Source organism: Amphibalanus amphitrite, unplaced genomic scaffold (assembly GCF_019059575.1).
Source record: "Amphibalanus amphitrite isolate SeventyFive unplaced genomic scaffold, NRLGWU_Aamphi_draft 000270F_arrow, whole genome shotgun sequence".
In the NCBI taxonomy this organism is placed as follows: Eukaryota; Metazoa; Arthropoda; class Thecostraca; order Balanomorpha; family Balanidae; genus Amphibalanus; species Amphibalanus amphitrite.
This window is the reverse complement of record NW_024881765.1, coordinates 414,275-440,856: the sequence shown is the minus strand read 5'-3', so window position 1 is coordinate 440,856 and position 26,582 is coordinate 414,275. Positions and strand designations below refer to the sequence as shown.

At 49.0% G+C, this 26,582-nt stretch overlaps 2 protein-coding genes across 5 annotated transcripts in view; both read left to right on the top strand.

The window, feature by feature from the left end:
* The window catches only part of LOC122387012 (WSCD family member AGAP003962-like), a 31,164-nt gene extending 23,126 nt beyond the window's left edge, over positions 1-8,038 (top strand). For 2 of the 3 annotated variants that reach the window (XR_006257476.1, XM_043376805.1), the window contains exons 3-6: positions 1,159-1,301; positions 3,546-3,754; positions 4,063-4,263; positions 6,736-8,038. Coding sequence is in view for 2 of the 3 variants with exons in the window: in XM_043376805.1 (XP_043232740.1) it covers positions 1,159-1,301; positions 3,546-3,754; positions 4,063-4,263; positions 6,736-6,999 (817 nt within the window). In the remaining variant the exon portion in view is untranslated. The remainder of the gene's footprint in view (positions 1-1,158; positions 1,302-3,545; positions 3,755-4,062; positions 4,264-6,735) is intronic. The other variant, XM_043376806.1, reaches the window with a different exon arrangement.
* A 2,438-nt stretch (positions 8,039-10,476) lies between these two features.
* Positions 10,477-26,582, top strand: part of LOC122387009 (WD repeat and SOCS box-containing protein 1-like) — a 32,202-nt gene continuing 16,096 nt past the window's right edge. Inside the window, exons 1-3 of one of the 2 annotated variants that reach the window (XM_043376801.1) lie at positions 10,477-10,791; positions 11,476-11,656; positions 23,512-23,677. In XM_043376801.1, coding sequence (XP_043232736.1) covers positions 11,566-11,656; positions 23,512-23,677 — 257 coding nt within the window. In that variant the 5' untranslated portion in view covers positions 10,477-10,791; positions 11,476-11,565. Of the gene's footprint in view, positions 10,792-11,475; positions 11,657-13,040; positions 13,343-23,511; positions 23,678-26,582 lie in introns of those variants that run through there. The other variant, XM_043376802.1, reaches the window with a different exon arrangement.

Sequence of the window (26,582 nt, the reverse complement as noted above, 5' to 3'; positions counted from 1 at the left end):
ACGGCATCACTCGGTCAGCGGGTAGCGTAACAGACGAAGAACCCGGAAAGGGTAGGGGGCGCTACGATCGTCGAACAGATGCAATAGGTGTCGCTATTGTATCGGTAGCTCACAACGACGACGGCTAGAAACTATCGACCCCGCATGAATTTACCAATGTCCAACCGGTCCGACCCCGGTTCCGAATCTAGTCGTTTGTCTAGTCGTATAGCTGGCTACAACTGGTCGTCAATCGACCCCGCTTGAAATAGCACAGCCGACAGCGGGGTCGGTGTCTAAGCGTCTGTTAGTATGTGTTTGATCATCTAGTTTGATCTAGTTTTCGTTAGCAACTGTCGACGGTAGTTTTGCTGTTAACGGAAGTGAGTTGTGGCTACTAATTGTTCATAACCATGTTGTAGGTATGTATTAGGTATAGATAAGCTGTCAGACTGACAGCTTCGTAACATGTTACGAAGGCACCAAAACTACTTCGTAAATGTTCAAATGGTTGCTAAATTCGAATTCAGCTCCAAAAACTAGCCTAGAAACATATAAAACTCGAAAAAGTGAACCGAGGTCACCAAAGGTCAATGACCTGACCTGACCTTCAGGTGACCTTGACACCCACCCTTCTGTATGGGAGCAACATCAAATCACATGTTTGGGCGTTTCAAACCACGAAAAGCTTGCAAACGCGCGGTTAATGCGAGCCGCCTACGCCGAATCGCGATTCCGGCTAAACATGGTCTCGGAAAAGAGGTCACAGGTCAATGGTCATTTGGGTCAGGGTCATGAAATTTTCAGAGTAGGTGTAAAATTGATCAATGCGAGGGTACTGAATGTTTCGTCGCGATCGGCCGCTTTTTACGCGACCTATTCGCGAAGAACCTTGGGGGGTTGCAATTTGCATCACCCCCCGGCTGTGCCGGCGAGGGTTAAGTGTGTACGTCTTATCCATTTCATTTCCCTGACTACACCTGTTATGGGAGAATTTCTCTTTGGTGACCACGGTAAATAAACTAATAAACAAATAAATCTTAATATCTTCTTTTGTGTCAGCAATTATTCGTAATAACTGATAGAAGGGGCGCCGATTTTTTGTCGATGATCCATTGCGCTTCCATTACCTTTAGCTTTATTCTCAAACTAACAGCGTGCGCTGTCCTTCTGCCGCAGATTTGCTCGCGCTGGCCAGCTACCGCCCGCGGCGCTGGTCAGTCTCCCCGGCAGTGGCGCCACCTATTTCAGATATGTGATAGAGGGCGCCACAGGCATCTTCACGGCCGGTGCTACTGTCGACACTGGCCTGCATAACCGGGGTGCGTTTCACTGCTTTACAACAGGTTAACCCTCGCCGGCACAGGCCATTTTGAGTCCTTCGACGGCACAAGGGGGGGGGGGGTTGGTACGACCCTCCCCCTCGCGTTTGGCACCTGATCGAGCTAGAGCTTCGCGGAAAAAACGAGCGTGTTGCCCGTCACGAGAGGAAGCCGATGATACCCAATTTTAAGGTCCTAGGTCATCGGGTGACCTTCCAGGTCAGGTCAATGACCCGAAAACCGGGAAAATCGGGACCTGTTAGAAAGTCGTAAAGTGTGGCTGTTATGTGGTTTTCCGGGGTGCTAATCAAGAATATCGTGTTAGTTTTGATCATAGATGATGTCTTTAAGCATTTAGACCAGGTCGGGTCAGGTCAGGTCAGGTCAACCGGTAGGGGTTGTGACGGGTATTCGTAATACGTGTCAACCGCCTCGGACAGCTTCGTAACATGTTACGAAGGCACCAAAACTACTTCGTAAATGTTCAAATGGTTGCTAAATTCGAATTCAGCTCCAAAAACTAGCCTAGAAATATGTAAAACTCGAAAAAGTGAACCGAGGTCACCCGAGGTCACCAAAGGTCAATGACCTGACCTGACCTTCAGGTGACCTTGACACCCACCCTAATGCATGGGAGCAACATCAACTCACATGTTTGAACGTTTGAAACCACGAAAAGCTTGCAAACGCGCGGCTAATGCGAGCCGACATGCGCCGAACCGCGATTTCGGCCAAACATGGTCACAGAAAATAGGTCACAGGTCAAAGGTCATTGGGGTCAGGGTCATGAAATTTTCAGGGTAGGTGTAAAATTGATCAATGCGAGGGTACTGAAAGTTTCGTCGCGATCGGCCGCTTTTTACGCGAGATATTCGCGAAAAACCTTAGGGGGGGTGCATCAACGACGGTAGTTTTGCTGTTAACGGAAGTGAGTTGTGGCCCTGTGCTGGCGCGGGTTAACCCGCGCCCTGATGGGGTGCCATTTTGGCCCCCCTGTGATTTTTCTTAAATAGCGCGAAAACGGCGGCGCGCAGCGCCGCCAAATTTTGGGTACCTTACCGGGCATCAATTTGACACCTTCACACAAAATTTCAAGTCACAGGTCACCTCAGGTCAGGAGTTATTGAGGTCAAACTGAGATCATGTTCGAGTAAAAATGAGCAAAAAGCATGGTATCTTGAAACGCTCACCAATTCTACAGTTAACAAGCAATTTTAAAGTTCTTTATGTGGTTGTGTAGAGAAAAGACGGCGCTACAAAACTGCCATCTCGGATTTTCGAAACTTTTGGGATTTTGACCCGCAAAAATAAAAATAAAAGATTTTTTTAGAAAAACTCAAAAATTCCCAAAAAAATTCGAATTTCGAAAAAACGAAATATATGTGATAGTCCCTGCGCTCTTCGATATACATACCAAATTTTAGATCGATACCTCTTTTTTTGGCCAAGTTATAGCGAAAAAAACTGTTATAAATTGATGACGTCAAATTTTTGAACTCAATTTTTAGCAATTTTAGACCTCGTAGCGCAAAAGGGAGACCACCATTGAACTCCCCGTGACGAGCTGCATCGAATAGATACCCATTTTATGCAAAAATATCAACTTTGAAATTTGACCTAATTTGACCTGACCTTCACCTGACCTTGACCTGACCTTGACCAAAACGTGACCTAAGCTGGCCCTAAAGTCTGTCTGACCCACATTATCGCATTCGTCATGTAAAATGGACCATAAAACATGTATCACACGACACTTTCATATTGTGACCCCCCAGTGACCTGACCTCTGTGACCTGACCTGGTATCAGTGACCTCAAATAGCAAAATATGTGTTTGAAGAATAGTTCCCCATCGATGATTTTCAATGAAATGCATTTACTCGATTTTACAACGCATTTCTTGAAATGCCTGTAAACGGTGAAAATTAGACCTTTGACCTGACCTGTGACGTCATCGGTTTGACCGAGGTCAATGAAATTGGGTCACAAGGTAGTTCTTCGTTGGGGCTATCCAACACCGTTTACCGCTTGCCGCTATGTTGCGTGGTTTTCGAGATCTGAGGGGGGGGGGGCAAAATGCCCCCCCCCCATCAGACCGCGTTGCTCGGCAGACCCCATTTGGGCGCGGGTTAAGATTGCGCTATTGTCGATGCCGTGATCGATGCTTTGACATTCCCAGGGTGTAGTGTATTCCACACGTTTACTGTAAGGTTTGCGAAATGACTCTTCTTTGGTTTGTTTTTAGGCTTCTACGGTCAGCTAGTGCGTGACCTGGATGGAAGTACGGTTCTTCAGGAGAGCGGACGAGGGCCGCACTTGAGCGGGGTCGGTCCGGAGAATGGCCGTCCTCCTGGAATGCCTCCATCCATGGCGATCATAGGAGGACAACAGGGAGGACAGTCTGGAGGAAAGCGTCGAGGAAAGGCAGCGGACGACAGAGGAACGAAAGGAAAGGTTAGCCCGTCAGCACTTTTGCTTGTCCTGAAAAAGTGTTTTGTTCGTGATTAGACCGACCAAACACTTATGCAGTTGAAAATCTGCATGCGTATTGCGTAGCTACGAGAAAAAGTGTCTAGTGTCTGTGTCCTGCAAGCTACAGCAACTTAAAAGTGCGCGTGTACGTAAGCCCAGCGACGCCGCCTCCATGATAATGTGACCATCACATCACATTCGGTGCTGGTAGGTATACCCGGAACTCCATCCCGTCATGGTACCGTTGCAGCGTTGATGACCCTGACCCTACACCCCCGCCTCCTTCCCAGACAATACTGCTGGTGCAGGACCCACACCATGTCCTCCTGGAGGGTCGCGGTGCCGACGGCGAGAGCGAGTCCGTCGCCGACTTCAGCAGCAACAAGTGGCTGCAGTTCGTCACGCTCAGGATGAAGCAGTGGAACTTCCAGACGCAGCTGGCAGTCGATCTGGCTGAGGATCTGCTGGTGGTCTATCTAGAGGAACTGCGGGTAAGCCTAGTCAGGTGCAGGTTGAATGAACATAGCTGAATCAGTTATAGACTCAGGGGCCCGGGAACGATTTTCAAGTTGGGGGGGCGAGCCTAAAATGCCTGACATGATGCATATGAAACGTAGCGTAGCTAGGGGTCTAAGGGGATACGCACCCCCCCCCCCCCATCGGGTTCAAAGGGACCTCGTGGCCCTGCGGCGCCATTTGACCGCTGAGGGTTAACGATGGCCATATTTCGACTCAGAAGGGCCCCATGGGGCTCGTTAGAGCACCTCAGGGGCCCTAAATAGCCACACTAAGATCTCCATAAGGGCCCCACGCCGACTTCTGAGGGCCTCTTGCGGCTTTTAAGGGCCCCTCGGTGGTCTCTAAAGGCCCGTTACTGGCCTCTGAGAGTTCTTACCGGCCTAATGAGGGGCCAGTTCTAGAGGTGTTATGGTCCCACACTTATTTTTTTAGGGCCCCATAACGGCAACTGTGGGGGCCCTCATCGGCGCCTATGAGAACCCACACCAGTGCCTCTGAGGGTTTCACACCCCCCCCCCCAACTCTGAGTGCCTACACCAGTGCCTATCAAAGCCCTATATATCGGCGGCTCTGAGGACCACCTGCAGTCAACACCTGCGCATCTAAAGGCCACCCACTGGTGACTTTTGAGGGCCCCACACCGGTGACTCTGAGGGCACCGCCGGTCTGACAGTACCATGCCGGTCTCAAGGACCCCACAGGACTTCTTCTGCCGGCCTAAGGGCCCCTTGCCGGTCACTGAGAACCCCTGCAGGCTTGTAGAGGGTTCACGGCAGCAGCTCTAAAGGCCCCACACCCGTCTGTAACGGCTCCACGCCAGCGTCTATGAGGGCCCACTGCAACGCTTGTAAGGACCCTCACCGGCGCCTCTGAGAGAATCACACTAGCACCTCTGAGCGCCCACACCGGCACCTGCATAACGGCCCCACGCCAGTGCCTCTAAAGGCCTCTTACCGGCGGCTCTGAGAACCCTACGCCGTTGATTCTGAGGGTGCTACCGATAACTGAAGGCACCAGACAAGCCCTTAGTGTCGCTGAGCTTTAATCCCATACCGGCCATCCGAGGGCGCCACGTCAGTGCACCCATTGCCCCACACCCCTCCCTCACACCCGGAGCGGGTAAACTGTGTTATACCCATAGCAACGATTTTACCACCGTTGCACGCTATGTATTTCTCAAAGTTAACTCAAAACGGTCAACTTATGGCCAAGGTCAACTCAGACCCAAACAAAGCGGGATGACAATAGCAGATGTTGTCAAATCGTTACTGTATCAGCAGAAACTATTCAGATGGCAAGGGAAATGCCGTGTCTTGATGTTTAGATGTATAAAGGAAACAAGAAGGAAAAAAGTTCGGAAAAGGGAGGAAAGATCCTTTCTCGCTGCCTCAATGTTGAGGGGGCGCCGCCCCCTCGGCTCTCAAGTTGGGGGGGCAAGCGCCCCCGCTGCCCCCCCTGTTCCCGGGTCTATGTATAGACTAAGGGAGACTTACATAGGTGGGTCAAGAACGCACTGGTAGAACTAAAAGTGAGCCAGGTAGGGACTAGTTAACTCTAGGTGAGGCAGGCACGGACTGGAGGTGCTGCGTACGGCAGGGATGCCAGTTACTTCATGTAAATATGAAAGGAGGCATTCCAAAGGAGCTATGGAAAAGCCCAGAACAGATTAACTCCTTGGTTATATCGGAGCCACGGATGAGCTTCGCAAACTTCGGATTTTGGTATCATATGTGCCATCGCAATCTTCATCGGAATTCGAAGTCATCCGAGCACTTATCCTTTCTCTTCATGGGGTCGTTGACCCTCAATTTTCTCATGTTAAAGGGACCCTCCCACCTTAACATTAGATTTGAGTTGAGATAGCCAAAATGGGGTCCCTGGCTCACAATTACCGGTTTCGGCACTCACAACATCGAGAAATGCCTTAAATCGGAAATATTGAATTTCAAAATTGCAGCATTTTGATTCAGAGGGGCTAATGCTTAGGAATACCCCTCTGAATGTGTGACGTCAGCGCAAATATCTAAAGATTTTTAAATGTTTGACTAAAACGTTTTGTAGCACGCGGTGGTATATGCTATTTGCGCGCAACATCTGCCGCAAACGCCGCACTTCTAAAATAAAGTCGCTAGAAACAGCGGAGATCCCAAAAAAGTAAACAAAAGTAAAAGTCTAATATCTTGAAAACCGGTGAATATTTTTCGGTGAAATTTGGTAGATATTCGTTTTCGCTCTTTCTGAACCGAGCGACATCACTTTCATGCCAATTCATAAACTTTTTTGAAGGTGGGAGGGTCCCTTTAACTCTCTTTCGCTTTTGACCTATCACTCCAAAGGCATTGTGTTGGCTCTGATTCTGGACGTTCGCGTCGCGATGGTGTTGCACGTTACGATGTTACTGGACAGCACGCACTGACAGCCATGCGCTACTCGTCTGCCGCCAGGCGGAGCCGCTGGTCCAGCTGGAGAGGGTGATGCAGTTCCTGCGGCTGACGGTACCACCCGAGAGGCTGGCCTGCGTGCGACACGTCCAGCCGCCGCCGCAGCCCGAGGTCGACCCGCGCGCCTTCCGCGACCCGGCCGTGCGGCGTACCATTTCTGAGAACGTCCGTCAGGTGGCGGAAATGCTGCGCCAGCGCGGCTACACGAGGTCGTTGGAAGCTTACGAGAGGCATCCTACGGCGGCCGGTGGACGGACCGAGCTCTGAGCTAGGAGTTACCGGAGAGACCCTTGGCAGATGAGCCATGCACACGAGGGCGCTGGAGGGGTACGAGATTAAATTAATGTGTACGGCTAGTGGCCGCAGACCGATCGTGAAGCCAGGGGAACTCCACGTGCTGCGGTGCTGCATGGTACACGAGGTCCCTGGGCCCAATCTCATAGTGTCGTACCTTCCGTAACATGTATCATTATGCCCGTGTTGGCACTTGGCAATATCCGAGTAGACGAAAGTGAAACGATTCATCGAAAGGCCACTGCACGATGGACTGAAATGCGTGCGAAAAAAGTTTTACATTTGATTGCCGCCTTCTGCAGCTGAACTTCGACTTGAACTGTCAAATCCTTTCTAAGGCATTCATACAAACTGGGCCCTGGAAGGTTCCGATTGTCATTAGACGGCGGCCGGTGAACAAATGATCAAAATCTTCTAGTCTTTTCCAACTACTTACATATGGGCGTCTTTTATCTATGTAAACATCATGCCGATGTCGTCGTCTGCAACCTATGGGTGACTTGACAACCGGTTTGGACCTACTCATGTAGCAATAAGTGAAGTGCAAGGGACAAAACCATGAATCATGTGAGTATGATGTGTGTGGAAAGATGTGCACTTGCCAACCATCTATGTTGTTGTATAAATTATATAAAAAAATAGAAAAACTAGTTGATGCATTGTAAAACAAATATGTGTGCTTAGTAACTATAACAGTTATATAAACTGTTATAAACAGGCTATGAACAGTTTAAAGACTGAATCGCGGGGAAAGTTGCACGCCTGCAAAGAAGCGTCGCACTGTGAACGTCTAAACGGTTTATGTAAACGTGGCGTGCAGTGTGCACCATGCGCTTGTGTGAATATGAATTTTTTTAATATATCCAATTTTGTGCATTATTTGAACATTAATATGAGCAAAGGCTACAATTTCTCGTATTACATAGTATATATAACGATGCTCATCACAGCCATCCATTTCATTTGTATTGCATTTCTGAATAAATGTTATCAAACGTCCAATACCAATATGCAATTGCATGTATATTGTATAGGTATCAGTGTTTGGGGCTACCTGAGAAAGAGCCAAGCAATACAGTGGATCACATTCACATTTTCCCTTCGATGGACGATGTAGTTACGAACACCATTTCGTTGTCGGTATAAGGTATATCTGAACAACAGTCGATTACGCAGGGGTGAAACGCTTGGATCGCAGCAAATAGAGGCACGGGCGTCCGGAGATCTCTAACCGAAATATGTTGAGCAATTCTCACTGATTATGCTTCAGTAGCCTAGGTACATATATTTCGTTTTCTCCCATAGTGCTTTCACTACATTGTTTACCATACCTAAATTGAATGCTGTTCACCCACTTTCTTACATTATAATAGGAGTTAGGTATAGGTATGAATGCTAATTACACTATTCATGATATATAAACCACACAAATAAGAAATGCCTTACTTGTCTTATGCATGGGCTCTGGCAAAAACAATCAAATGGAGATATAGGCCTAACGACCTATACGAGCCCGCAGGCGCGTAACCACGAGTCTGAATTTACTGGGGACCACATTGAGGGCCGCAAAGATCGAATATTATATTTAAGATGTGGGGCGAGATAGGTACGTGCGGTGGTTGGAAAACTGTTAAGGATAAAAATATATCAACAAAAAAAAAATCGATCTGTCCGCTAACTTCGGTTCCTTTGTTCATAGTTTAGGTGTCTTAGAGGGCTCTTGTTTTGTTGACAAACACAAAGTCTAAATATGAACATAAAAATGTATGGTCGAAAGACATTCTTAAAATGGCTGCCGTTGCCTGCATATCACTCTTCACGTGGATCTAGAGACAATATTTGGCTAAGCAAATTGAGGAGGTCTTCGTTTTTACTGGGGACGGTCCCCAGTAGTCCAAAAGTTACTGGGGACCGGTCCCCAGAGTCCCCAGTGGTGGTTACGCGCAGAGTAGGTATATAGAACACCGTTACGCGCCTGATACGAGGTGTAGGGGAAAGTGGGTGTATTGCGCCCTCCTAACCAATTGCGCCCACCAACATTCCCACGAATTCAATGGCATGTTTATAATTTTGTGTTCGAAAACAATATTTTCACCACCTGATAGTTCATTTTATGGCCCAAGCTCTCCGACGAAGCCAATCAGCAGGGCTCAGTTACGCCATCAAAGATATTACGGCGTTTTCTTAGCTTTTTTGGAGTATTTTGAACCGTTGGCTATAAAAATCTGTGATACGTGTGTGATTTTCAGAGTGATATTTAGAAAGAAAGCCCATTCTTCAATTATATTTTACTTAAACAGTAAACTTCCTTCAGCATATTTATGATAACTTCTACGCTTTTATTAAAAAGTACCTCAATTCTAATTGCGCCCATGGCAATTGCGCCATGGGGGCGCAAATAGAATAATGGTGTAGCTATTGTATCACGACAGTATGAATGCACTATTAACTGATTGCAATAAAGAAGGAGTTTAATGCCAGGCAGGGGAGCAGTCCGCTGTAGCCAGTCCGCAAATTATTTCTCTCGTCAAACTTAAAATGCAGCTGCCATTTAGGCTGACAGCTTGTGGTGTAATTGACAAAATACGGCATTTTTAACATGGACTCGGGCGTGAGAGGTGACAGCTATGATCAAAAAGTAAAAACTGATGTCAACAAGTTGTCGAAACGATAAAAATTAATAATTTTGAGAAAAACGATTGAAAATTTAACCATACCTTCACATATATCTAGTCGGTTACATAAAACGTTTTCGTTGCACTTTTACAAACATATGGACACATGTTAAGTTATTAACCTGGACAAAAAACATCGCTATTTATATCTACATTTATTATTTATCCAGCCTGATTAACATTATAAATGTTTAAGTAAGCCGCAATGACATTACACTGCCGGGGTGTATGCATTCCGTCTCATTCGCTTAGCCATGTTTAAGTATAGGGCGCAATTTGATTCTAATTGCGCCATCCCCCTGGCGCAATTTACAGCAGTTGTCGGTAAATGCGCCCTTTTGCATGTTTCTGAAAAGCAGCTGTCGGAAGCAAACGAAACATTCTTAATTGATCGGGAGGCTCTTAAATCGTAGCTAATGAGTTCCTCTTTGAAGTGGTTACCAGTGCATGCATATATCTCCAGCGGTTTTCTTACAATTAGCGTTTTTCCTTAAGGTGGCGCAATTCACCCTCCTTCCCCTAGCCCTCGAATAAAGGGCGCATTTTCTCCTGCCAGAGATTTTAGCACACGACGAAAAGACGGCGTTAAATGCTTCAGGTTAATTCACATTGTAGCCACTAGCCAGCCTCGCTTTAGGTCAACCATATATAGTTTTTTTATATGTAGAATGATTATCCACTGACCCGGAAGTGACGCTAGGTGCCGCTGTCTGCACTGATAGGCCATATCCGATTCAGATTTCCCGCGCCGCTAGTACCGAGTCTCGCCGTCAGATGGCAGGCGCAGGCGGGCGGCCGGTCCTGCCTGCCTGCCGGTCGGGGTTCATGGCAGGGGCCGGGGCCGGGTTAGGGCGGCGGCTGTGAGTGTAGGAAGAGGCTCGGGAGTGCATGAGGTACGGCCGTGGCGCGGGTCTACTGTGTCGGAGGGCGGCGGTCGGTGCAGTTGTCGCGGCTGGGCCGAACGGGGACTGCGGGCGGCGTGCGGGTCGTGTGACTGTCGTGTGGGAAATTAACTTGGGCTGGTGCCCACTGCTGTTGCTGTTGGTGCTGCTGCTGCTGCTGACACTTGAGAAGAGGGTGCTGCTGCCAGGTGAGTGCTGAATGCTGTTACGCCATTCGATGTGATTGAAAGGTAGGCCTAGTCCTCAGTTTGTCACATGTCACCTGTCATGTATGCATATCCCCGGCCATACATTGTGCGGAGTTTGTCAAGACCAGCTTGCCGGTTTTGCATGTTCTTGCATTTGCATACGATGGCAAGCTCTCGACTGATGAAGAAGCTTATACGAGTATCTTCATTTTTAATAAACTGGAAACGGGTACGGTATAATCTGCCACGGGAAGATACGGTGACGTGCAGGCTCACACGGTGGTAGGCGGCCCTCCAGCAAAAGAGTGGTTGGTTAGCCTATGTGCTTTTGGTGTAATAACTTCACATGACAGAGACACTCCTGTAAAATGACTCAATAGAATTGAGAAGAGGGTTCGTGCACACATTTCGGCAGTGGTTTTCTAAGCCATGACGCATTCATTAATGCAGATCGATTATTGTGATGTTGTCAATTAACCACTTAATACCTGGACTCTGGAGAGCCGTACATACTTGGTGAGGTGAGGTTCACTTATATCGACGGGGTTATTATGGTTTATGTTTATTGATCACATTTAATATTTATCCCACCCATGCAGCATCGATATCTATAAAAAAAAAAAATATGTCATAGTTGGAAAATCAATCCTCTGCCATGGAATGACGATTGCTTTCCTTTTTCAGGCAGTGCAGCTGCATCAATCGAGAACGTCCCGTACGGAAGACGTGCTCGACTTACCCCTCGACCCCTCCACGACCCGACCCCGCCAGTCCATGGCCCCAGGTGTGGGCGGCAAGGAGCCCGATGGTTTCCAGGGCAGGCCCCTCGACGAGCTGGATGGTCCCGAATTCCTGGGCGGCATAGGTAAGTACCAGCCAGAGCTCAATATTACCGCAGCGGGGCTATGCGTTGTGACCGCAGCAGATTCTCGAGTGTAATTGATAGGTAGTCGAATTGTGATTGGTGTAGTCTTGTTTTCGTAAGTCTGCGAACCCGAATAACGATTGTGAGACGTGAGAGACCAAGTGTTTTGTGTCGGTTTGTGATGTGTATCAATGCCGATGGACGTTTATTCGTACTTCTTTCACTTCCTATAAAACGCTATGGTCGCCCCAGTCTCCCCAACAGCTATTGAACAATGAACATGTTCATAGCTCTCAGGTCAGGACCTAAGGGCTTCTGCGTTCTAAAGACGGGCTCGGTGTTGCTCACGGAACAGTGAAAGAATATTCAGTCTACCCCGCTGTCGTAAAGATTGTTGTGTCGTTACAAATTACAATGTTTTGGTGCTTTGAGCTTTCGGGCGATTGTTCGGGCACTTGCACCTTAGATACCCGGTCACTTTGCAGTGCACCTCTGATTTGTTTTGTAACGTCTACGGAGACCCTTCCGGTCTAACGACGCTTTTTCAAAGCCAGAAGGGTTATTAGGGGAAACAATGGTCAGGGCGGCCACCCTGGTGAGCCACCGGGACTGAGGCCGTCTGGCGATGGGCAGGTCAACCAGCCCCGCTAACGGTCCCTCCACCGCACGTGAGCCTGCTCCTGAGGAGCTACTCCAACTCGCGTGGGATGAAGGTAACCGTTCAGCTCGGAGGAGAGGGTTTGAGACGTTGAAGGGAAGGATTGGACTGTCCCGAGGATGAAGAAGGACGAAAGGATGACGCTTTAGGTATCTTGTCACCTGTGCATCTTGTTCATCAGATGAGTTATTTATTTGGAGCCAGTCGATCGAAGAGATGTTTTTGTTTTGTTGCTTTGTTGGGTTAGGCCCTTTCGGTCCAATGAGACCATTTCAGAGCCGGGAGGATGATAGGATATAGGGGGAGACATTGGTCTGAGCAGGCACCCTAGTGAGTCGCCGGGGCTGAGCCCGTCCAGAGGACAGGCCACCCAGCCCCAAGGCACTCACTGCACCCGGCTACGGGGTGCGCTCCCTCGGGAGCAGCGGTGCCGCTCCAAGGGAGCAGCCCGCATGAGATAAAGTTGCCTGTCCAGCCCGGAGGAGGGTTGCGGCGTGGAGGAGAAGGATTTCAGTATCCTGAGGGTAGAAGCACGGAACGGTGATGGATCGAAGAGAGCTTGGTCGAAACGGGATGATCCAGCGCATCTCGCGCCCATCGGTCGTTGTTCGCGGTGGGATGATGACACTCCAATCTGCCCCTTTCATGGCGGCCGCCCTCGGCCCCGGCTCGGCCTCCGTCTCCCAGACGCCCCCTCCCCCCCCCCCCCCTCCGACTGCAGACGGAGGCCTGGCGGGGGTGTGGCGCCGTCTGCCGACCTTCCATTGGCCGGTCGGTGACCTTGGTATTCGTGCGCACTGCGGCCGCCTGGCTGGCCGCCCGCCAGCTTCGAACCGCCGCCGCCAGGTGTCTCGCCAGTCGCGATCGATACGGCTCGCCTAGGGCGGCGGCGGGGAGCGGGGCTCCTCCAGTTCGCGGCTGGATCCGAACGTAGGGCGACACGCGGGGCGGTGTCGCTGAAGCTGGTTCTTCACAAGAGGAGCGCTCTCGGAAAATGGTAACAAGCGTTTCCGGAAGCAATAATGCTGGTGAGTAGAACCACTCTTTTCGGGATTAGAGCTTGTGATGTTTGTTACTGTAAGTGCGTTGAGCTCATGACCCTGTTCGATGTGTGCGTGGGCTCTACCGTTCTGGTACTTTCCATGCGTTCGGCTCATGCTGGACGGCCCATGGTGATGCTCCACTCAGCGAAGGGCGGCGGCAACGGTTCGATTTTGGGTTTTTGCACAATGCACCGTACTTGATCTCAGGGGCGGCGGATTCGGGGGGGCAGCTGCCCCCCCTGGCAAACTCGTGGGGGGGCAAAAGTATCTTTTTGCCCCCCCATAATTTGTGACATAAAAGTTAGACAAGAAACCATATACCTAATTATTCTGTTCGATCATCTGAAGATGTAACCAGATGCCCATGTACTTTATCATACGTTGCCTTTCTTAAATGACAAGCGTTCGCGTTCAATCAAGGGCGGCGCCACCGTGGGGGCAGTGGGGGCAGACTGCCCCCACTGGTAGGAGGCCGTGGGGGCAAGACTATGTTTTTGCCCCCACAAAATTTGGCTGATGTTGAAAAGGGAACAGAAGACCAGTGCAACATTCATGATAAGCGGTTATAATAGTACGCCTGTTTTTTACGGTCCCCGTATCAAGTGCATCAGCAAAACGTTCGTTCTCGGACCGTCTGTCGCATATCTCCTACTCCCACTCATTCTCCTACTCATGTTCATTCACCGTGATTGACTCCCGACAAATCATCGGCGTCACTTGCTGACTGTGCGTCCAGTTAGCGATGGACATTGGGTACAGACTGGTAGGCCTCAATCACCCTTAATCGTCGAGAATGGTCACGTGCTGACTAAATACCAAGACGCACCCGTATCGGAGACCTCTATGTTGCGGCGTTAGCCGTCTCTGTAGGAAGCGGGCTCTCTAGCAAAAGCTATTTTGTCTACAGAAATTAGTTACTGTGGAGCATATTGCTACCAGCCATGGCAACCACGTAAGCTCAGTTACGAACCAATTCCAGCGTGCCTTTAAGCAGGAGAGCCTATAAACGTAACATTTAGGTGAAAACGAACTTATGGGACACCCATCTCACGTGCTTTCAAGCATTTTTGGGATGTTTCGGTTGGTTTCAGGTTCAGTCCGAGCTCAGTCTGGGTTTCGGTGGTTTTGCCCGGTGTGTGCCCTCAGCTCCGTTCATCCAATTCTGGCCCAAGGCAACGCAAGAGCGCTGCCGGCATCTAGTACCTAATTAAGACATGTTTCCCATCATTTAAATGAATGCTTAGACTAGAGCAAAATGGATGCCAGAATCGTGATCAGTGGCTACGAAATCATCACAAAGGACTTTTCATGTGTCAAAGTCAGGGGCGGATCCAGAAAATCTCCAAGGGAGGGGCCATTAGAAACCAGGAGGCCCCCCACCTGTTGGAGGCCCCATCTTCCCACTTGTTGGCCCCCCCCCCCAAAAAAAAACTGCGTCTATTGAGCTTATCTAGCTGTTCAGTGGATGCGAGTGGAGGCCCTCTGTGGAGATTAAGAGGTCCTGTGTTGGCGAAGAGGATATCTGTGCAAGCTTGGAGTCCCTCTGTGCAGGATAGGAGACCTTCTGTGTGAGTTAGGAGACCCTCTGTGTTGGCTAGGAGGCCCTTTGTTCGGATGCGAGTGGAGGCCTCTGTGTAGGCTAAGAGATTTTGTGTTTGTTAGGACATCTGTGCAGGCTTGGAGGCCCTCTGTGCAGGTTAGGAGGCCCTGTAAAAGTGGTCATCTCTGTGAGTATAAGAGACCTCCAAGTTATGAAAAGCTTTACCAATCTTCTAACAAAGAAGTCTTCTCAGCTAGTCTTCTAAGAAATAACTAAGTGGGTAGGTTAAAAAAAACTCATCGGATTTCGGCCACTTTATTTTCAGGAGGCCCCCTTTTCAGCTTTTTAACTTTTTATTTTATTTTTGAAAAAAATCGGCCAAGGGGGGGGGGCATGGCCCCCATGGCCCCCCCCCCCCTTGTATCCGCGCCTGGTCAAAGTCAACCAAAGGTCATTCGAGGTCACATGAGTACCATAATAATTTTGAATGGCAACATCTAGGGGCAAGTTGCTCATGGATTTTGCAGATTGGCGTATCAGACAACAGTCGGGTCACCTCAAGCTTGCCCCCACTGGCGAAAATTCGTGGCGCCGCCACTGCGTTCAATTGGAGTTTTCCTCTCTTCAACCTAGTTTTGGAGGCATTATAAGCGTCAACGTGACGCAGCGGCAACCCAGGCCTTCAGTGACCGCTTACAGGGGCGGCAGAGGAGGCATCGTCCCCTAATAAACTTTTGGAGGAGGGGCAAACGTATATTCTTGCCCCTCCATAATTTGTGCCCTAAACATGGGGAAATTTTTTCATAACCTGATATTGCAGCTATGCGCTCGTACAGTTTGTCCAACGGTGCCTTTTGAATATGTGTAAATGCTAACCATTTCCGCTTTATAACATTTTTTTGTCTTTTCAGATTCGATTTAGAGATATTTTAAGTGTGCAAGAGACCCAACTCATACCTTCAGTTGGTCGTTTGCCGCGATTTTGTACCTACATAAATGCCAAATCGCAAGCGAGCGGAGACGGAAGGGCTAGCCATTCGCTTGCGGGTAGTTAGGACTGATGAGCGTTCATAATAAGCCACACCCCTGATTTTTTTTCGAGCGCAACAGTTTCCAATGCATAAAATGGTAAACGCCGAGGTCGTACACATTGACCACATTGACCAATGCACGGGTATGACACCCAAAGGCCAGTCATCAGAGATCTGCTTTGGGCATTCGGAGGCTTGTGTGGGGCCAGTGTAAAAACTGGATGTTCACAGTTCAGTATCCGATTTATTTCAGTTTTCACTATTAAATAAGTAAAAATTAAAGTTGGAAACTTTGGAGGGTTAGGGCACTGATCATTAGTGGGTCTCCCTCTCATTCGGAAACACGAATGGATCTCGTGATCGCTTTTCCTGAAGCATGCTTCAGTTTGATCTACAGATTGCAATCTGTAGATCAAACGCTCACCGTTCCGCGATCATGCGACAAACAGACGCCCTCTATAGGTTTCAATCTTCCCTGGGTCACACCAAAGTCCTGGTTGTAAAGTCAATGGATGAGGTCATTCGGCATTGTAGGCCCACATTAGGCCCAGTGATTCTTGAGTGCCAGAACCGGCAGATGTCGTGGCAAAATTTGGTGTGATAATTTGGACCTTACCGCAGTCAGCGCACCTATAAAGCCCTACTAAAGAAATGCCCCACCCAGAGCTTCTGGATCCTCGTTCCAGTCCACCGTTCCTTCACCCTAGCCTCAGCCCGCCGTTCCCAGCTTGACGGGCGTTTGGGCCTTAGTTAAGCCTTGCTGTAGGCTTACTGTATAAACCCATCGAGACAGCCCGTCTCGGTGAGCTTAGTTGGCGAACTACTGCCTTGGGGTGGGTTTCTGGCGGATCGCTGTCCAAATAGGTTTAGATGCGACTGACTGTCTCTGAATGTTTGGTAAGCGGTCTCCTCCCGCTGTGAGCTGGTTTCAGTTGATATCTGTCTCAGAAATACTTTTTAAGGGAACGTTAAACGGAAATCGAACGTAAAAGGAGCAGAGGAAATGAGGAACGAACAATGAGGTAAGGAGTTACCTCATTGAAGAATAGCGCTCGCCTACTTCAAAAGGTTTGGCACCGTTCTTCAACATCTGATATGCGATCGGGTTATGGCATATTTTTTCCCATTGGAGCTTTTTTCTAATACAGCAATACGAAAATCGTTACATAGTCCACTGGCGGATCCAGGGAGCGGGCATTTAAAGCAAATACCCCCCCCCCCCTGCATCGCCCGAAATAGACAAAACGTAGGTACCTTATGTTTCCTAATAATAAAACTTTCATCAGTAATTTTTTGCTTTATACTGTTCAGCAGCAGGTCCGTAAGGAATCGAAATCCGAGGAGTTTTTGGATTTGGGACATTTTTTTTGGGGGGGGGGGTATGTCCCCTACAGTGTCGAAAACGCCTTTCTGGATCCGCCTATGACATCATCTCGACTGGGATCTTGCCCCCCCACGCCAAAATCGAATCCGCCGCCACTGCTTGATCTCCGTCTGATACTACGGTTGATTGCCATCGCAGCTGTGGTCCATGAGTCACAGCCTACAGGTGTTTGTTGCGCAGTTTGTACCCTACAGCTCTTCGGACGTGTTCTGACCGGCTACATCATTGATCCTGAGCTGAGAATCTGGCTCTCGTGGAAAGTATCGATATCCATATCCGTACCTAATTATTGGAATATCAATATGGAACTAGAAACTTCGCCTCCTCCTCTGCGGCATAAGAAAGCTTACGTTTATAGATTAGTTTCCGGATTCCTACTGCTTCCTTATCATCAAAATTGTATATGTTATCACGACATTACCAAGCATTCGAACAGAAGCGGCGGAACACCTTCAGTTAAGGGGGGGGGGGGACTGCCGACTTTTGGTCCCATTCTTTCCATACAGCGCCCATAGGGCTAATGTTAAAATGCCAAAATCAAAGGTGGCACGGTGCCCCGGTGCCCTCCCCGTTCCGCCGCCTATCGAAGTTAATCGGCAAACACTACCCGGCCTTCTCCACCCTGACCCTTGCAAGGGGCGGCCAACTGGCCGCCCCCCCCCCCCCCCCCAACACCTCCCCTGTTCGCCTCGTGGCCCCATATCCCAGAGGGGCGGCCCGCTGCGTAGTGCGTAGTACGGCATGGCTCAGGCTGGGAGTGAGGGCCGACCTTCGCTGGTGCCTCTCTTCATAGAACTGCCGGCCCGACTCATTCATGGTTCCCCGAACGTCAGTGAGTCGCGAGGGCGGTGAAATCGCCGCGAGACAGACCGTGATGCAACTTTGTTGCGAGTAAACACTGAGCGCGTATCGTTTCCTGTTTTTATTCTGATTAGTTCTTAGCTTTCAATGGCCATGCTGAAACCTGCCTGTCATGACTAATGGATGTTATTGTTGGCTCATGACTGACTCGTTTCCCGTGTTTATTTTCGTGAATATTCAGCTGTTAACTACCCGCCATGTCGAAAACTACCTTACCATGACTCCATGATAGTGAGGTTTGTCCTTGTTGTAACCTTGTTTTATACGTCCTTCGTCTAAGTCAGCTGTTCCGTCGCGAAGGCGCGTTATATTCAACTTTGGACGTATGTGACCGATAAGACGCGTTTACGATTGTGTTGGGCACCTTTCGCCCATCTCACGCACACGCATTTACGTCCGCGTGGCGTCCGTACTGCTTATTTACTTCCACGGAACTGGGTCATGAGGTATTATCTTCCGGGTTCTCATCATCAGCCGTTTCCAGTTGTCATTCCAGCTTGGTGCTGATATTGTGCAGCCGATTTATAGGGTTTTTAGTCATGAGGTAGCGCGATAAAAAGATACTTAGGTTTTAGTTGTAAACACGAACAGAAAGAAAGATTGCTATCTCTCGGATTGATTATAAAAAATTGCACATTGCGTAACATTTTATCCCTCTGCGAACTTGATGTCATGATGGGAAACATCCAGACGGATTATACCCTTCCACAGCAAAACGTTAATAATTAATATTTTTCGTTCATTAGCGTTTACGGGCGCGTCGACTGCGGTGGTCATTTTGCGCCCAATATAATAAGTCTCTGATTACGGAGCGAGCGAAGCGAGCGAAGTCTTTCCTTAGATTAACGGAAATTTCTGAGTATGAGCGGCCGGCCGGCCGGCCGGCCGTGCGGACGCTTTTGCGAGGCTTATATATCTCAGCAACCACTTGACCGATTTACACGCGGTAATTTTTGTAGGGTAGCTTCATTCCTTCTACCAAGTATTGGACTATTCCCGATGCATATAGGTGACCCCTTATGCACGTGCCACGTGCAAAACGAAGAGGTGTCAGTTTTGTAATTGTTGCAATATATTGGTAACTACTTGGCCGATTGCGCTGAAAGTTGGCATGTAGGTAGGCACCCACTAGGCACTGCATATCCATGTGCCAGAGTTGGGGTGCTGCTGCACGTGCGCACGTGCAGGGGTCGTTTCCAGATCTCGAGAACTTCTGGACCGATGGCGCTCAAATTTGGTACACGGTTAGGGACCAGTTAGTAGGGTGCCGTGCACAAGTCAGTTGGGACCCATTTTGCACGTGCGCACGTGCAGGGTGCCGCTCCCAGATCTCGAGAACGGCTGGGCCGAGTGTGCTCAAATTTGACACATCGCTAGAAACCGGTCAGTAGGGTGCCGTGCACAAGTCAGTTGGAGGTACCCCCTCGAAATTTCGCACGTGCAAGACTCACCCCCTCGCTCGCTCCGTTAGTCGCCCCAAAAGGCGCTATACTGGTAAAGATATTTATTCTTATTCGGCGTTTCCTTATCCACTGCTCCTCCGCCCTCGGTCCTGACAGCTAATCCCGCGCTATTTTTAGTTCCCAACGCACCGGTGAGTGTGCGTGCTCGCTTGTCGTATAACTGCAGGGAAGTACAGGGTGTCCCATAAGTTCGTTCTCACCTAAATTTTACGTTTTTAGGCTCTCTTGCTTAAAGGCACGCTGAAATTGGTTCGTAACTGAGCTTACGTGGTTGCCATGGCTGGTAGAAATATGCTCCACAGTAGCTAATTTCTGTAGACAAAATAGTTTTTGCTAAAGAGCCCGCTTCCTACAGAGACGGCTAACGCCGCAACATAGAGGTCTCCGATACGGGTAAGTCTCAGTATTTAGTCAGCACGTGACCATTCGCGACGATTGAGTGTGATTGAGGCCTACCAGTCTGTAGCAAATGTCCATCGCTAACTGGACGCCCAGTCAGCAAGTGACGCCGATGATTTGTCGGGAGTCAATCACTGCAAGTTTATCCTCTTTCCAGTCAGCCCTCAGGAGTCAGCCAAGTGGCCAAAACTGTGTGGCGCCAAAGTGGCCATCAAAAAGGTTAAAGGGTTAGAAAGCTAGTGATCAGACTTTTCAGGATGGATTACCAGCTGTTGAAGAGTGTTCTTTCGGGGTACATAACTCAAGGTGACTTAAGCTTTGCTTACCGGAGGGCACAAAACAGTCAAAAACGTCTTAAAATGGCCAAACATGAGTTTCGTTATGCCTGCCTGAGGTTAAACAAAACGAGGGCTGAGGACATCAACCAGGTCATCTGGACTAACTAGTCCACGTTCGAGATGAAACACCCGTCCAAACCCGAAAACAACCCCATAAGGGCGAAGGAGGAGGCCTCCGTTTCGTCCCGTTATGTTCCTATGCAAAAGGCCAGGGTCACTGTGTTGTGGGGTTATAGGCGTTCTGGAGTTGACAAAGTTGCAAGTGGCAACCCAGAAACAGTTTTGGGAAGCAGAATGCTTTTCCAAGAACATCTAGGAGGAGTTTCAGCCCTCAAGCTGAACTCGAACCGCGAGTATGAACACATTTATAGAGGAGAAAATGGCATCCGGGAGGTCGTAGGCCCATCTTCAGGCAAGACAGTGCATCAGTGCACAGGTCAAGCAAAGCTTAAAAGTGGTGCAAGGAGACTGTGACAGGCGTTTGTGGCAAGATCACATGCCAGGCACCTCATCGGATCAAAATTTCATAAAAATTTGTTGGTTATGCTGAAATTGAGGCTCGTCGAAGCGTAGCGCTGTTTCAGCCTCGAGGAGCTCAGGGCGCATGTCAAGTCAGTCTGGGTTAACTTTAAGCCTGCTATGCAGCCAAACATGCCGGTTGGCATGCCGCAGCATGTATTCATGTGTTTGCCTATTAAATGGGGAGCACATTGAGGGGTCATAAATATATCAAAACGCAATGTACTCTGTTTCACATGCAAACATAATGTGAGAACGAACTTATGGGACACCCTGTAAGTCTTCAGCGGTCCCCGAAGGCCGTCCTTGCTAAAACCGACCCCTTGCACTCGTAGTGGTGTTCTCACTTGTCTGGATCCGTTCCTTGGCCAGACCATTAGATTATGTTGAATTGAAAATTGCGCCAGCTGGCTCTATGTATATGAATGCAAATGTGGCGCATTACTCGGTCGTTGGTGAAGATGTGTGAATAGCCAAAGCAGTCCATGGATATGGATATAGGATATATGGATGTCCCGAAATTTCTTCCCGAAATGTCGTCCCGAAATGTCTGCAGACATTTCGATTTGAGTGGAGATGCGTAATGTAGTCGTAATTCAACACTGTAAGCAGTTGTTCCTGAATTTATAGCACGAACGTGCACTGAAGTCGCGTTTTCTGCTAAATACCTATAAAAACAGTCATTGCACATCGCGGAACAATTAATTATGCGAAAAATGACCAATTAGAGTGGCGATGCAATGACGAATATACACAAACTCAAATTCGAGCAAGAACTCAGGCCTGGTGACACTCATCTTGTTCTCTTTACAGTTCTCAGCGACTGGTATTTCGGACGGTATACTATACTTTATGGGATAAGAAGCGGCTGGCGCCATTTGCGCGGTGCTTTCCATAAACACTGCAAAGCATCAAACATTTCCAGGCTCCATGAGATTATGTAACCGACCCCCTTTTTGCTCATGGCTCTCTTGCTGGCATACGAACTAACTAGCATCCGCCGGCTTTGTTAACATTGCATAATGTTGCATAGATTAAGACTTTTGGTCTATGAACAATCGGTTAGTTTTGTGGGTAGAGGAGGTTTGCATTCAAATTTATGGAGGATTGGAGGTGCAGTCATGGGGATCCGACTGTTACGAACACGATAGCTCACCTCACGTCAGCTCCTGTCGTCAGTAGCACCTGCATGCATACCCAGGAATAATGTCGCTAGTTCCAATATCGTTAATCAACATATAATCAACATATAAGTTGTATGACATCATGCAAGGGATGCGGTGGGTGCGTTACTTCATAGGCGAGTTTTGACAAAGCTGAGATGAAGGAGAAACATTCAATGGTGCTCTCTCTAAATTATACCTCATCATTCTTTCCCGAGAATATCAATGTTCCGTATTTACGTTTAGATTAATGACATTAAACAATTAACCGATGCTGTTTAAGACGTTTTGCTATGGACCCAATGACCCGACCCGATGCCTACTTATGCCACTTACAACGCAAATGAGCGAGCACTTATTTTGGTATGGACGTGTCCGACCTTCGCTAATCGTGTTATCCGGTCCGTGCAGCCGGCCTCCTGTTCCACTTCCTTCTGCAGCCGTCACAACTCAGCGCATATGCGAGTGTGCAGCGCTAAGCTACGCTTACAACCGCATGTACTCAGCGGCCTTGGTCACTATTCGCGTCCATTCAACGAGGAACTGACCTTCAGCCTCAGTACGCAATACGCAGGGGGTGCTGGCGTGCTATTCTGTCGGACATATTAACACGCTTGACTGCGGGACCGTCGGGACATTTGCGTCGTCTTCCTCCTGTCTTTGCCGGTCTGTGACTGCAGAAGTGGGTCCCGTGATCCACTGCAGCGTTTTAGTGCGGTATTCGTCACTTCCCGACCTTGCTGCGTGCCGTGGATGGCAGCTGGCAGACAGCAGGCAGTGCAGCTATGTGGGAATGTGGAAGGGGCAGGGCTGGGAGGGACGGCAGCGGCGAGGCTTTTCTCCAGAATGAAACTGTAGAGTGCAGTGGGACTGATACAATAGAATAAGAAAACAACCATAAGATTATCATTAGTGCCACTGCCGGCATTTGGTTTAAGACTGTAAATATTATCACCTCATAAGGACAATGGACGGCTGTATTGACCGGAGCAGACCGGACTGTTATTCTGTCTGCGTCTGTGTCTGATTCCAGGTGTGTCTGTTAAGATCGGAGAGCTGCGGCCGTGTATTTGTATCTGTCTTGCTATCTGCTCCAGGTGTCTCTGCTGTGGCTGTGTCTGTCTGTCTGTCTGTCTCTGTGTCTGACTGGCTATCTCTCCATTCCAGGTGTGTCTGTTTCCGGCTGTCAGTCTCTATGTCTGTCTGACCGTCTGTCTTTCCATTCCAGGTGTGTCTGTGAAGGTGGGGGATCTGCGGCTGTGTGTGTCTGTTTCCGGCTGTGTGTGTCTGTTTCTGGCTGTCTGTCTCTGTGTCTGACTGTGTGTCTATCTCTCCATTCCAGGTGTGTCTGTGAAGGTGGGGGAGCTGCGGCTGTGTTGTCTGTTTCTGGCTGTCTGTCTCTGTGTCTGTCTGACTGTTGTCTTTGTGTCTGACTGTGTCTCTCTCTCCATTCCAGGTGTGTCTGTGAAGGTCGGGGAGCTGCGGCCGCGGCCCGAGTTGGCCGACAAGGCGGACAGCTCGGCTGTGCCGTGCGTGTTCGCTCCCGACGACAGCCGCGTGGCCTGGTCCTGCGGAGACCGCAAGGTGGTCATCCTGCCCTGGAACAAGCACAAAAACTGCCTGTGAGTACCGATGGGCCGTGGGTCATACTACATTGTGTGTTGTTGATGGGTAGTGGTTAGTTTGGTGAGAAGTGCGACTCACACTTCAACTGCTCCCCATTACACGTAACGGTTACGGAAGTGTAGCCAACTGCGTATTTCGCACGCACTCGTTGCGTAAAACCGCGGCCGGGAGGGGAGAAGGGGCGAGTGACCTTGTGTGTGTGTGGGGGGGGGCTGTGGAGGGGGTCCGCGTCACAGGGGGTGTAAGATTCACGAGCGCTTGTCGACGGAGCGGGGAGGGTTCCGGCCTTTTTCTCCACGTTCCACGCGCAGTTGACAGCTGGCATGCCGCTAGTATCTGGGACACCTATGGCTGTCGTCCAACAGTGCACAGTGCGCAGTGGACAGGGATCTGCCGGAAAAGTATATGCAGGGATAAGTGGGGCGTTTTGGATTGTGTGCAATAGACCATAGCAGAACAATGCCTTCCGTAAATGTAGCAAAGCATTCAAAGCAGCTGCTAAAAGGCGCACTGCACCAGACTGGGGCCTGTCGAACTTACTAAAAACCTGGCTACAACACCGATATATTCACTGTGACTTGCGGAACAATAGCCAAACACCTATCTATTAATTGTAGACTGTAGTGTGTATACTGTATAATGTATACCATATATCACTATATAAACTGGTCTATGTGAAGGTAAATGTATCCCTTTCCACATTGGAAAGCTTCTGTTGCCGGAACACGAACGAACGAGCCACGAGGTACCCCGTTGCCATGCGTTCCAGTGGCGTGTTGTCTGTGGTCCATTGTGAAGGTTTTTTTGTCGTTTCGTCCTTGGTAGCCCCAGACTCCGGGTCAATAGCGCCGGTCATTGACTGCCGTTGGCCAGGCTCGGACCTAGGGCTCTTCGTGTCCAGGCAATGAGGCATGCGGCTTGCACAGCTAATTTGCACTACTTTGTGGCTGTTTTTTTTTAGTAGGCCACTAATCAATAGCAAGTTCCAAAGGTTACTTGCTGAGCCACCATTGCGCAGCTCCTTTGGCTACTGCCCATTAGTGGTCTGATTCGGTCCGTTTTCTGGCTCCGCCTCTGTCGCCGCGTCCCGGTCAATAAGGGTTTCGGTTACATGGCTGGCCTGTCTGCTTTGACCTTTCCTGTGCTGCGCCATCGCGCCACCAGGTGATAAAAAACGCCACAAAAAGTGGTCCAAGTGGCGCGTGCCAGATCCCAACCGGATCAGGCCTTCTCATCTACAAATTATTTCGTTATTTATTTGTTTACTGACTTGGCTCACGTGGGCTCCAACGTGACCTGACGGCCGCGGCAGCAGCTAGCGGTGTGCTCTGGTGGTAGCTGACGTTTCGGGTCTGCCTGCCAGGAATCCCAAACGTCAGGATGCGCCTCTATGCGTGTCAGCGAGTGAGGTGCAGACTGGCCCTGATTTCCTGAACGTGCGTTATAATTTTTTTCCAATGGCTGTAGTCTATATCGTCCGTGTTCCAGATAACGGCGAATTTCTTATATAAAATAAAGTCTTTGAGATAAATTCGCGAATGAGGATGATAAAGTAATGGCCATTGTACATTATTCGAGTTGTTGATTCTTTGTCAGAGAAAGCTCATTAATTCGTTGTGCACCTTGTCATCGTTTACAGTTCAACGGATGGTTTCTTGCAGCCGTCCTTAATTGGTATGCCGTGAGACTCGGGTTGCGACTTGCGATTCGTTTCTGATGCAACACCGAAGAGGGAGTAGCCGTTACTCGGTAGTCTTGTAGACTCTAGGTTCATTAGAAATACTGAGAAAACATGATGCCATGGTAGCATGATGAAACTGCATTGCGTTGTTCGTGCGGACTACAATAACGATAAATCCTACCTCAGGCCTCTCCAGTTATTGGTTATAGGTATGACAGTGGAGGTCACATGTGATCCCAAATGTATTTACGCTTTTAAATGTAAATAAATTTGCAGCTAAATTACAGTTATCTTCTTCGCCCTTATCCCGCGTACCGACGGGGGTCTGCGCCAACTTAGTACCGACGGGGGGGGGGGCGGATGACCGCCCCCCCCCCTGAGATCTCGAGAACGAAGCAAGATATCGACAAGCGGTAAACGGCATCGGATACGCACTGTCAAGATCTACAATTTTTACTAAGGTCATTTTCAGGTCAGGTCAAAGATGACGTCACAGGGGTCGAAAAAGTCAAAATGGCGGCGCTGAATATGGAGAGAGTTTTTCTCGAATAACTTTCGAATTAGTCAAGATAGGAACAAACTAAGGGCATCATCGTGATCCTCTCGTCAATCCGCATCGAATGATATATATATGTTGACCTCGAAAGGTCAAGGTCAAAGGTTGACCTCAGGTCACGTGACCTCGAGGTCATCATGTATATCATTCGATGCGTCTTGACGAGCTGAACACAATGAGACCATCCACGCGTCTGTATCTTGTTCCTGTACGGAGTTATTGGCCAAAAACCTTTGGTGACCTTTGATGACGTCACATGACCTCACAGCTGCCCAACAGCAAAACAGACCTCAAGGTAGTGAAGGTTGATCGTATATGAAGTCATGTATGGTATATGGGGCCATTCCGACCCGTTTTAGTGGTAAAAACAGGGAGCTGATTTTTCCCCCATTGACTTAAAATGGGGAGGTCGCGAAATTGACCTGACCTTAGGTCACCGATATCAAAATTCCGAGATATACAAATTGTAGCTACTAATGACCTAATAACATCCTGCGACTTTCAAAGGCCTCCGACATCTACTGTAGCTCTGGCACGGTGACAAAGTTGCAAAAAAGTGACTTGAGGTTGGGTCATTGAAAGTGACCTGGTGACCTGACCTTGAAAGGTAGGAAGTTCAAACTTGCACACCATGTGTAAAATTGATAAGGGAATAGTCATACCA